Below are 13,600 nucleotides of genomic sequence, written 5' to 3' on the forward strand. Positions count from 1 at the left end.
AGCAAAGCTACAGTATGTCTTCGTCAGTGATGGTTGTCAAGTCCATGTCTTGTCGAATCTGGTATGAAGGTCAAACTGCCCATCCTGCTCTGGGGATGGAATATGATAGCTGGCAGTAGGGAACCCACCAGGTGAGGGGGTGGAAGAGACACTCTTTACTTCATTCATAATCCTCATTTTCACTCTACTTGCATTCTATTTTTATACTTTTTTTTTATAGTTTAGAATATATATATATATATATATTTTTTTTTTTGTTATATATATATATATATATATATATATAACAAATATATATTTTATATACAGGAAACCCTTGATTAGTGCGGTTAATGAATCCTTGAAATATACCGCACATATTAAAACCGCACTAATCAAACTTAAGAAACAATGGGAATAATTATAATGAATCCTTGAAAATTATGAAATTGTAAAAATATATTTTTTCTTACTCAATACGTACCTATAATGCACTGCATAGTTCTTAAATTATTAAGGAATAAATTTAAAAAAAGATAGTATGATTTAAATTTTATTTTTTGCAAAAAAACTTATCTAACTTCAATTGAACAGTGGTAGCTTTCTTCCTTTCCTCCATGATCTTGCGATAACAATCAATTTGCTTATCTAACCCTCAACGAACGTTCATGCTTCTCTCTGCATCTGGATCAATCTCTAGTATGAGTTCTTTTGCTTTTTAAAGTGTATTAAATAGTTCAAGTTTTTTGAATGAAATTTCTTTGGGAGCAAATTGCTTTTCTTCTGCTTCATTTTCGTCTTCTTCCTCGTATGCATGTTGATGCTCAATTTCAAGAAGATCGTCGTTACTTAAGTCTTTTGAATGCGATTCCAATAATTCTCTAACGTTTTCTGAATCTACTTCCTCAAAGCCGAGGTCTTTTCCACTTGTAGTAATTTCATCAATAACTTTGTTGACAGGATTAATGAAACCGCAAAAATCATTTGCGCATTCAGGCAAAAGATTCTGCCAGACAGCTCTCATGCAGCTGTTCGTCATTTCTTCCCACGATTTGTGTATGTTCTCAACTGCTTCTTTAATATCATAATATTAAAGAAGTTTAATATTAATAATAAAAGAATAAAAGAATATGAGTTACCAGAGCAAATTTCAATTTCAGAGTGGTATGGGGTGCTGCTGTCGAGCATTTTGGAGTCGATTCCCATTCATTTAAGTTAGAAGACCCTGGTGAGTGCGTATCACGTATTTGCCGCTTTAGGCGCCGTTGTGATTGCCAAGCACCGCAAGAAAAAAAACAGCGCACTAATCAAATTTGATAACGCATATATTAAGGGGATAGTATCAAAAAAATTTTGCGCACTAATTAAAACCGCATTGTTCAAAACCGCATTAATCAAGGGTTTCCTGTATTATATATATATATATATATATTTATTTTTTTTTCTCTCATTCATCTCTTTCTCCCACACCAGGGAAATGAAAAGCTCTGTGATTTGTTAAATTCTTTTGTTTCGTTTCACAAGTTACTCCTTCAAGTAACTACAACAAATTTTCCCACCACAAACGAAAACAGAACAGATACACATAAAAACGTTATAAAATGTATTATTTCATGGCCAGCGAAAAAGTTCAAATCTTGTTGACTGTATAGAAAGAAAGCAATAGACAGTAGAATGTTGTTTTGAAAATGGCAAATTAACTTCAAAACCATAAATTTAATGAAACTTCATGCTTTGGAGTGACTGAAATAGACCTCTATTCTGCCTGGTCATTGTTTATTCCACTCTCTGAACCCTGCGGGATAAACACTAATTACAGGAATGGTTCCTCCCAGTGATGCCCTGGTTAGTTTCAGAACGTCAGATGTGAGAATCAAAGGATCCGCAATTTAGATGTGTTGCTGGTTAGCATAGCAATATCTGATTCCTAGTCCTTGTGGTTTACAACAAGTGAGGTAACGCCACTGGTTTTCAATTTTTACTGTATTTGCCACTCTTTCCATTTTGCCGTCTGTGTGTTGATCATTCACTCCCTGTGCTTCTGAGCAGCTCTGCCCTTGAATGTAATTTGTGTGCCTAAAATTATATAGTCTTGAAATGAAAATAATATCTTGTGCACTTGCATCATTTTTGACATCAAATAATATGATACTTGCAAAACTAATCCCATTTTCACTTTAAGGTCCTGCTAATTGTGAACTATGAATGTAGAATACTGATACCATATGGAATATTTGAATGTAGGATACTTGAAAAATAAATTAGTTTAAAGGTAAAGAATTATGATTTAAATGTGACTGTATGGCAGAGACACTATTTTGCTATAATTTTATTATGGTTGCCTCTTGAACTAATGACATGTTATGACTTCATTTACTAAAGGGAATTAACCTCTGGCACAGAAAGACAACCTTAAGTACTGTAAATATGAGGAGCAATACTTTTTAACATTGAGCACTTGCATATGCAAAATGGATTTTCTTACACCCCTAACAGATGAAGTGATTTATAGTCTAAGAATTGAGGATTGTTCCTCCCACGATGCCCTGGTTAGTTTCAGAACGTCAGAATCAAAGGATCCTTTGATCCATTGCATTCTTTCAGTGGGAATTCAGGTGTCTGTTTAAATTCTATGTCACACATAGAATTGAAGGCATTGCACCTAGTAGATGTGGATAGCCATTGTAATGTTGAGTCAGTTTGGTGCAACATAAGTACTGGGAAAACAAACATGAAAGTAGGAGTATATTATAGGCCAAAATGACAGTAATCAATATGATGAAGCTATTCCAACAAATATAGTGTGCTGATAAATCAGAATGTCTTATTATAATGGAGGGGATTTTGGCGTCCTGGATATTGACTGGAAATTTTAATATTAACTGAAACATTTGACGATAGATAGGCCACCCTTTACAATGCCCACATTATGTCTGGCTATTTAGTAGCATTGCATTCGCATGCTCTCATCATAATTTTTCAAATTCAAAATTATTTTTTGACTTTCCTTGCTCATATAAGGAAATTAGTGTCTTTTGTGTGTTTAGGTGTTCAACATCACATCATAAATTTCAGCAGTGACATTATTATTATTAAACTACTAAGGGGCATTGTGAGGTTTGAAATAAGATACATATTTCAATGATACAATATTCTAGCAAAGATACAATATTCTAGCAATTATTGCCTGCTGGATGGGGGGATTGAAATCAGAAAAATTTTAATGAAATTTTAAGGAGATAAATAAAGTCTGCCCTTGTATAAAGGGAATGAAGCAGTTGAAGAAAGTAGGCTAACTATAAAATGTAAGGTAGTTGGTAAGTCTCCTTTCAGATATGAATTAACCTAAATAAAATAACATAGCTGACTAGAAGAGAATATCTGAAATAAAGAACTCTGGGAAACCAGTGAGATTATATCTCTCTCCTTTACTGGATTAAAGCTCTCACAAACTGAAATGAATTTTGAAAATAAATAATCTAATAGAGTGGAACAGAGGCTGTGCAACCTATATAAAGAAAGGATGGAAAAAGTATTTCTGAGAGATTGAAGAAGAAAATATGGCTGCTGATGCCCCATCTCTTCAGTGAAACTACCAAGTATTCCAATGGGTGAAGGAAGAATGTAGTGTTTCAATAACTCCTTCAACCCAGAAACATATGAGATGAGTGGTTTAGCCCCTGCACTATGACAACTCATAAGCAAACACCTTCCTGATCAGGGAAGCTGTAAAATAAACTAAATACAAATGAATATACTCATATAGATATCCACAGGCAGTGCCTCTTGTGGTGATAGAGTATCTTATAATATTGTTTTGGTTAATTTATATTTTCATTGTCGGAGAAAATCTTTTATATTTGAAGTTTTAAATAAAATTATTGGTTGTTCTCTTTCCACAAGAGGCACTGTTTGTAGCATTCTTGGTCAAGAAGATGTTTGCTTATGGGTTGCAGTAGTGTAGGGCTACAGCTGCTCATCTCAGATGTTTCTTGGATAAGCGGTTAGTGAAACACTATGTGCTCTCTTTGCTCACTGAGTACCTTGTACTACAAGGTACTCAGTGAGCAAAGAGAGTCCCCCCCCTAAGAGATGGGATGTCATCAATCATATTTTATTGTGTATTTTCTCAGGTATATTTTTCCATCCTTTCCTAATATTAGTTGCAAAACCTCTGATTTCACTCCATTATGTTATTTCTTTTCAAAATTCATTTCAGTTTGAGAGAGCTTTTCCAGTAAAGAAAACATATTGCCTTGCTGGTTTTCCAAAATTTTTCACTTTAGATATTCTCCTCTAATCAGTTATGTAATTTACTTAGGATAATTTGTGTCTGAAAGGAGACTTATTGTCTTGCTTGCATTTTATAGTTATTGTTCTCTCTCTAACCATTTCATTTACTTTACACAAGGGCAGACTTTATCTCATTAAAATTTTTCAGATTTCCCTCCTCCCATACTGTCAATGATTGCTAGAATATTATATGTAGAACTATTTTTATGTTAATACTACATTTATCATGTTTATACAATAATACTTAAGATATGGTTAATTTAATAAAATGTTTTATTAAATGAAAAATATAAGAAAATTTATAAAAAGATTTTAATAACATTTTTTAAAAAATTTTTCTTTTAAAGTAAAAAGGTTGAAGATGCACAAAAAGCAATCATACTGCATTGTGTGCAGGTTTTCAACTTAAATGTAAAGAGTTTATTTTGTATTATAATATGTATACGTCTGTAACATAAAATAACATACAAAAACCATTAAGTTATAATTATAGATTATTGATAAAATTTTTTCCTTATTTGACTGTTTCTAATGTGCATCTTGTTTTGTTTTTTTTTTCATTTGATTATTTGTTTTTTCTTATAAAATAGCCACCATCATCATCATTTACATATTAAAAGCTATACATAAAAGTTTACTAATATAAACCATAATATAGGTCTTTAAATGACAAAGCTTATAAAATTATGAATGGCCTAAAACCATCAGAAAATCACCATCATACTCTACCATTAAAAAAATATTGGAGACCCTGATATAAGTTATCAATTTTTTTTATTGTTTGTATTATTTTTTAATGTTATGTAAAAGAAACATTTCTAATTAGGTCCTCAAGTGGAGAAATGGAGGATATACTCATACCTGGAATGAAATACCGAAATCGAGCTGTACAATTAGATGAGGTAGTGGTTCAGCTACTCCCAAAATTGGAATGGAAGAACAGAATCCTGTCTTTGAATACTAGCAGTGAAAGTAATTATATATTTTTTGTTTTTCATTTGTTCCCTTTTTATGATTTGAATTAGTAACTACTTTGGTTATTCATTTGAAAATGCTAAGCTGTGCATTCCGCTAGTGAACTTCGGGAATGCAAACATTAAGCCAGCTTAATCAGGTTCCTGGATAAGCTTGAATATAGAAATTTCTAATTTCAACTGAACTGAACTAAACTAAGGTAAACATTTGCTTTTTGTCAGGTGTCATGAATATACTTCCTAATTCCTTTAAAAAGTATTCTAATTTTAGCATTTGTTTTAATTTTTAAAGCATTCTTCTGAGTCATCAGTGGCTTTTATGGCTTGGCAAAGATTTTGTCAGCTAAATAGAAAGGTGTAGGTTTGAATACTTTCAGTGATTGGAGGAATATATTTTAAGTTTTTCAATCATTTTCATTTGCAACTTTGGGGTATCTTGTTGGTAGACTGTAGAGTTTTTCACAGGAACACTATTTTATTTTTTTTATCATGCATAACAAACATCTTTAGAAGATAGTGTTTATATGGCACAGTACATGTAGTAAGTGTATTATGGCCTGAGTTTATATTAACTGAGTGCAACCTATGTAATCATACATTGAGAATGCAACAAAGTAACTATATATCTTATAAATAAGACATATAGTTACTTTGTTGATATACTGGGATCGAGGCTACAGCATCTGGCTGTGTATTTCTGAAACTCCAAACTCTTCATTGCAGGTTAGTTTTTGATATGATTTTGAGGGTTTTCTTTTCTATTTTAATATAATAAACTGTAGTTAATATATAGTTTGAATTTCTGTGGTCACGTAAGTTAGTTTATTTTTGTATTTAGATAAGTATTTGGAAAGGTACAGCTTAACATTCAGATAGCCTTTGCTATCAATATTTTGGCAGGAAATTTGTAACTTTTGTTGGGTAGCTTAAATTTAATTTCACTGATGGTTAAAAGTTTTGTCAGTAGTATAATATCTGTAATACTTTGTTAATTTAAATTCTGTAGTATATTGTAAGTTTAAATTTGCAAAGTATTTGCAAAGCTACAGCTTGATATTCAGATAGCCTTTGTTATCAATATTTTGGCAGGAATTTCATAACTTTCATTCGGTAGCTTAAATTTAATTTCTCTAGTGATTAGTTTTGTCATCAGTTTCAATATCTGCAATATCTTGTTAACGTAAATTCTGTAATATATTGTAAATTTAAATTTCATAATCTTTCTAAAGTTCATATTTTACTTAAATCATGGTTGCTACAAGATCCACTTACAATACAAAATCCAGAGACATCGGGACTCAAATGGAAATGCCTGCAGGCATGTCCAATATGAATTGTGACTTTGTTTGTATAGCCTGTGGCATGTATTCTAAGGCTGGTCTAGTAGACAGACCTAGCTCATCTGGCAATTTTTTTCCTTTCCAACTGATGTAAGGAGTGTACTGATCTCAAATTATAACTGTGTGTGTTACAAGAATAATTTGAGTCACTAAAGAAACAAGTGCTTGCCCTAGAAACAGATGAAATTGGGAGCTCGACAGGGACTCAAGTATCTCCTGACTTTCCAAGTGATGCACCCTATATAACTATTCTTTTCTTTGACCTGATTTGGGTCAAAGAAAAGAATAGTCAAGTACAGACTGCTCTGGTCAAAGGTGATCTAGTTTTATTGGGAGATTCTATTGTCAGGAAAACAGGTAACATATTTTGTAATAAAGATAGGCAGTCCAGAACCAGGATGTGTTTGCCAGGGGATGATGTTACCAACAGATTGTGAGGTTTTAAAGGAGGTAGTGCCTTAAAGAGAGAACTTTTATTCTCTCTTTAAGAAGAGAGAATTATTATTCATGTATATTATATGTAGATATTAAACATATACGAATTAAACTAACGATATTAAACATATACGAATTGACCATCTGTTGAATAAATATGGGACTATATTTATTCTGAAAAATACCACGAGTTAGGTCAGAATGTGCTTGTGTCTGCAATTCTGCCCAGGCATGACAGGAGGAATTATATGCTGAAAGCCTTGTGTATTAACCCGAGACTTGAGGGAATCTGGGGGGGGGGATTTTTATCAGCATGGCCCACATTTGTAGGTAGAAGGAATCTGCTTTGTAGAGATGGTATCCATTTGAAGAAAGGTGTGTGGATTTTTGCCGGTATCATTGAGGATCCCTTAAGGGTTCAGGGAAACTGTTAGTTAGCATTAGAATTAGCATTAGTAGTGGCATATGTTAAAAGTTCATATGACCTAGCATACTCTGAACTGGTACATTGACTATTCACTATGACATTTACTGTGACTTTGTACACATCTGATTTCTTTTTATTCTTACTCTGAAATCCAGTTCAGTATTACGCATACAACAGAACTATAATAAGTCGGCAGAAGTCATGTTAGCATCGTCTGCTTCACAAGAAAAAAAGAAGCTGTTGTTGTTTCACATGATCTGATTGATTATGAGAAAGTGGAGATCTCCTATGTGTGCCATGAATTTTTAATTTTTTTTGCTTTATATTAGAACATGTAAATCCATTTACTTAAGAAATCTAGTAATACATAAAAAGGTTTTTTTTATAGTCAGACTTATGTAAACTGCTTTGTAGTGGATGAGAGATCTCTGACACATTTCTTTGAGAGTGGTTTAACAATAAAACAGAGACAGCACTAAAGTATACTGACATTGTCAGTAGCAATTGTCACAATGTTGACTTGATTTTAAACATACAAAATTACATCTGGTTTCTTCTTGATTTAAAATTTCTTTCTTTGTAAAGTAATAGTCTGATCAGCCACATGAACTTGAGGGGTAACCCCTTTAGGTTCCATTAACTAGTAAAATAGTATATATATTAAAAGCAGCTGTTTTAGACTTCGTCATTGTCAAGGTCAAAATGGTAATCTTTACTGTTAAAGATAACCATTTTGGGAGCCTATGTCAAAACGTTTAGAACAGTTATAAGTGGATATATGTTATCTGTGGCTACTATGAAGAAAACACCATCAGGCATCATGAATGTTTTTTAATGTGCAAAATTACATCTGGTTTTTTCTTCTTGACTAAAAATGCCTTTGTAGATCATCTGCATAGGAAAGGATAGAAGTGTGTTGGAACTGCTTCATTTAACCATTCATCAAGAACCACATTCCAGGCCACAGGTCCCAGATGCTGCCTTGAGGATATTCCCTCATAATTTTCTTGGTAATACAATGGTAGTTTGTTTTTATAGAGATTTCTGTGCTCAAAGTAGTTGGTGAAACACCTGTACAAACCAATTCGCACTATTGAAATTGACAAAAATAGCAATCACATAAGTAGATTGTGATGACCCAACAATATGAAATGTTTAAAAGAGCATTTACGGTAGACCAACCTGGCTTGAACTCATTGATTTGGAGCATTCATCTGTTTTCTGTCATAGAAGAATCATAGCCTAGTAATTGGCACATTATAGCCTTAGTTGCTAATGCGCCAATAAAACCCAAACCAAACCCAGCCTAGTAAGCAGGAGTGGCTCAAAAACTTTGCCTAAGATGGGAAGCAGGGCAATTGGACGGTAGGATTTGGAAAGCTGTGAAGGATTTGCACTGTTCTTTGGGATTATATGAATGTTGGAATGTTTCCATCTGGTGGGGAAGATACCATCCCGAAGACTGTTATACAGTTAGATTAGCAAGTTACGTTATTAGCCCACAGACGTTGAACAGCCTCACCCTCAATGAGATAAAGGCCTGGGGCTTTGCCAGGTTTGATTTTGGAAATGGCAGTATCAATTTCAGCATGTAAGAAGTCTTCATCCATAAGTGAGGAGAAGTAACTGTCATTCTGATTGATGATGTTTTTTTGGTCTTCAGCATTAAGGTCCGGTGACCTTGAATACTAGGGCATCAAGGACCTTATCCATGGTAGCAGCCCAGGTAGTGGTTTCAAGAGACCCTTGAGTCGTTATAGATTCAGTGATATCCACAGTAGAGATATTGTTACGGATGATATTATAAATAATACCCCAGGGATTGGTGTTCCCATCCTTTTGGACTAGATTCTCCCAAGCATTTTACTTTTTATGGTAGACCAGGTTTGTGTATTGTCTGTGCAGTGTCTTGAAGTGGTCAAGAATGCTGTCCACCAGATGCTGTGGGCCAGCCCTCCTCCTTTTCTTTAGATCCTTCTGTGCCTTTATAAGGACTGACCTGAGTGTGGCAATTTTCTGTGTCCATCAAGGAACACTCTTTGGGTGACGTGAGTGCTTCCTCATAGAAGCATTGGAAGTACACAGGAGGGGCGTTTGAATGTATTCTGTTTTTTGTTTTCCACTCGTAAGTTGATAGTGCTCAGGTGAATTTGCATTAATCATATCAAGAAGAGTGTGGTCAAAGGCATCCCACTTGGCATGCTTTATTGTGTATCTGATCATGTCGTCGTTGGTTCCCCGAATATAAGAATTGTTTTTTGCAAGGTCAAAGTAGAAAAGGTGATGATCACTAGTAGTAGCATATTCATGAACATGCCAGTTGGAAATAACATCACTGAGGGAAGATGTGATGTGGGTAACATCAATGTTTGTTTTGCTGGCAGTAGAGCAATAAGAAAAAGGTTGATCAAGTAGGTTCATAATCTCCGGGATATGTCCTCTGAAGTCTGTATAGGGGTGAAACCAGGAATCTGACTTGGCATTTGAGCCAATGGCAATAAGGACTCTTCTGCCCACAAGGAGATCAAGTGCATGCTCGATTTCTGCAACATGTGGCTTGGTATCATGGGAGTATTGGAAGTAGGCAGTAATAACTGAGATGCATCCGAAGTCACCTTCCAAAGTAGCTGCAGCCAAGTGTGTGGTACAAAGAGATTGGATTTGAGTGACAACAATGTCTGGGTTTCTGATGATGATGATGGCCACAAAACAGGTGGGTCTCCAGGTTTGTATTTTTTGATATGAAATTGGATATCCTAGAACTTTCCACAAATGCAGTACGGCTCTTGAAGGAAAAGGACATCAATATCCTGTTCTTTGAGATGTTGGTGCAGCTGACTGGTGACTAAAATAGCTTTTGTGCATTAATTTGTACAAATTTCAGTCTGTACTTATTATTATTGGGTTTATGATCCATAGTTGGTTTTGTTTCTGAGATTAGCAACTGCTCGTTGGTAGACTGGACAAGCCCATCATGGATAGTATGGTCAGCAAGCTTCAAGATGCTGAGGGTTTTGCAATTACTAATGACCTTGCACAGATTGTTCATTTACCTATCAGAATACCAGCCAGTCCTAACCATGCTGCCAACACACTTGATCTTTTTTTTCACAAACAACCCTTTTAAGTAGACTGTAGAGATTAGTCATTCTCTAGGCACCTCTATTACAACTTGATGATGGTCTCTTCTCCAATAGAACCTTTCTTCCATGGCCATTCTCAGCCTCTTGTTTGCCATTACAAGAATGCAAAATGAGATGATTTGCAAGATTCCTTTTCTTTTTTTACCTTGGTTGGATTACTGTTTCAAATGTTCTGATGTCAGCGTTTGCTCAGATCATGTCAGTGAAATTATTCTTGGAAACCATTTGTTTTCCAATAAATGTGCTAAGACTGTTCAAGATAAGAATGTTGCATATCGCAATTGGCTTATATTCAAATCTCCAGGTTAATTTTCTGCAAAAATTTTTCTCCAAAGCTTACTACAATTGTAAAGCAGTTATTAATCAGCCCAAACTAGATTTTGAACAGGTTAAGAGTACAAAACTTGCTTCTTGTTCAAATAGTAGTTGAGCGTTGTGGTCTCTTGCCAAAGCTATTTGCTGCACCTTTTGCCCATGTCTATTTTCACCTCTGTCAAAACCAGATAGTTCTATTGCCTCTTCAGCCAAAGATAAAGCTGACCTGCTAGCATCCTACTTTTCTTCTATTTCTGGTATTGATGATCTTGGTAAACCACCTCTTACCAATATACTCCATTCATTGGCTCCTGTGGTCTTCAATCAAAAGGATGTTAGAAGAAGAATTTTGAACAATCTTAATTCTAAAAAAGCTCCAGGTCCTGATTGTATTTCTCCACTTGTTTTCAAAACCTGTGCTCCTGAACTTACTCCTGTTCTGTGTCACCTTTTTTCACTTTCTTATTCCAGGGGTGTTTTCCTTTCTGTTAGAAATTTACTCATATCCAGTTCCTAAAAAGGATGACAAATCTCTGCCATCCAAATAGCATCCTATTGCACTTACTTCTACTCTTTTTAAAGTAATGGAGAAATCAGTTAACCACCAGCTTTTAAAATATCTTGAAACCTTCCATCTAATCAACTTTTGTCGGTATGGATTCTGTCTTTGTTGATCCACTGATGATATTCTCACCTGTGTTACCCATCTCTGGACAAATTCAATGGAAAAGTTTGTTGAAACTCAAGCAGTTGCTTTTGACATTTCGAAGGCCTTAAATAAATTTCTATCTTATGGTTTGCTAACTGTTTTTTGTAATTGGGTATCCAGTTTTCTCTCGGACTTCTCACTGCAGATGATGGAAGATGGCTCTCTGTCATTCTAATGCTCTGCTCTCTGTCGTACTAATGCTGATGTCCCTCAAGGTTAAGTTCTTACTCCCACTCTTTTCCTCTTGTATATTAATGACCTTCTTCCATTGACCAGAAATCTTATTCATAGTTCTGCTGACGATAGCACATTGCATTTCATTTTCCAGTTTGGGAAACCTTGCTCCGCACAAACAGCTTCAACTTCTCAAATATCCTCTTCCAATTCCTTAAATGCTGATCTCCAGGTATTTCTTCAGTGGGGCAAAGATAACTTAGTTGATTTCAATTCTTCTGAAACTCAGTTCTGTCTTATATCTCGAAAAAAGGATTCTTCTGCTCCTATGTTTTTCTTCAATGACACTAATTTTTAGACAAGATCATATAGCTCTATTGAGGATTACCCTGACTTCTAATCTCTCTTGGCATAAGTGCATTACAAATAGTGCTTCCTCTGCATCAGAGCAGTTAGTTTAATTAATGACTCATCTCTAACAGAGGCTCTCCACTCTCTGTCTCATAGACTTTTCTGTTTCTGCTACATGCTTTTTCTATAGATGCTTTCATGGCACTGTTCTTCTGAATTGGCTTCTATAATTCCCGCTCTTTCTTCCAAACTAGTCCGAACACGTGCCACAACCGGTTGGCATCCTTTTACTGCCCATCTCATCTTCAAACTCACAGAACCAACTTTTTCTTTTTCCTTCTTTATTCATTCAATTTCTGTTTTCTGGAATAACCTTCATATGCATTTCCTGAAAATTACTCTCTGCAGAAATTCAAATCTAATGTCAACAAGTAATCTTCTTTCATCTTCTCAAACGTTGAGCCCATGCACAGTACTAAGCACTATAGTAGGTTCTAATACCTCTTTTGTTTGGGGTTTTATTAAAAAAAAAAAAAAAAAAAACCAATTGAAATGGGGGGCCAGTGCAATGTTGAGTCAGTTTTGTGTTACATAAGCACTGGGAAAGGAAAAATGAGAGTAGGAGAGTGTTATAGGCCTAATGGCTCTGGTGAATACAATAATTGACTGTACAGAGAAATAGAGCAGGCCAGTAAATCAGAATATCTTAAAATAGGGGATATTAACTTTCCAAATATTGACTGGAACTTGTGAGTTAGTCACTTATACATACTACCAAGAATTTTGTGGATTTATTGGACGACTGCTTTCTACAGCAGCATGTTAGAGAGACAACAAAAGAGAGAGTTCTCGTGATCTGATTATCCTGCTGTGATTATTCATGTATTAAGAATCTGCAGATAAAAGTACCACAAGGTGGTAGTGATTATAGTGTATTGATGAGGAATTTACTTAAAGATGTAACTAACATTAAGGATATAATGAACGATTTTTGCTTTTGTAAAGGTGACTATGGTGGTCTCAAACCGTTTTTAAATTCTATACAGTGGAACTGACTGATGATGTGTTGAGATCTGCAGATTTACTCAACAAGTACAGGTCAATGTTGAAAAAAAAGTTGCAAGTTAAGGTTGAATGTGAAAGTGTCTGTAATTCTGCCCAGACACGATAGGAGGGAGTATATGATGACAGCCTTGTCGATCAATTCGGCCCTGGACAGATTGTGCAAGGCTGAACAGGTAGAATTTTTTTTCAGCCTGGTCTGTGCTTGTTGACAGGAGGACTGCTTCTACAGGGATGGGGCACACTTAAATAGAAAGAGAGCAAGGATATTTGCTAATGCTATCGAAGCAGTGTTAGGTGGGTCGGAAAACTGCTAGCTTGGGGAGATACACAGACTAAAAGGTTAACAGTGGCCGTAGGCATAGGCAAAAGTCCTTGCACTGCTTTTATTAGAATGA

At 35.0% G+C, this 13,600-nt stretch overlaps 1 protein-coding gene across 1 annotated transcript in view; it reads left to right on the plus strand.

Moving 5' to 3' along the window:
• LOC150089365 (DIS3-like exonuclease 1) overlaps positions 1-13,600 on the plus strand; it is a 280,186-nt gene that overhangs the window by 88,428 nt on the left and 178,158 nt on the right. The window contains exon 7 of the mRNA XM_090389957.1: positions 5,099-5,244. Coding sequence (XP_090246083.1) covers positions 5,099-5,244 — 146 coding nt within the window. The remainder of the gene's footprint in view (positions 1-5,098; positions 5,245-13,600) is intronic.

The sequence above is a fragment of the Mastigoproctus giganteus genome, chromosome 2 (assembly GCF_048544385.1).
Source record: "Mastigoproctus giganteus isolate SK-2022 chromosome 2, ASM4854438v1, whole genome shotgun sequence".
NCBI lineage: Eukaryota > Metazoa > Arthropoda > Arachnida > Uropygi > Thelyphonidae > Mastigoproctus > Mastigoproctus giganteus.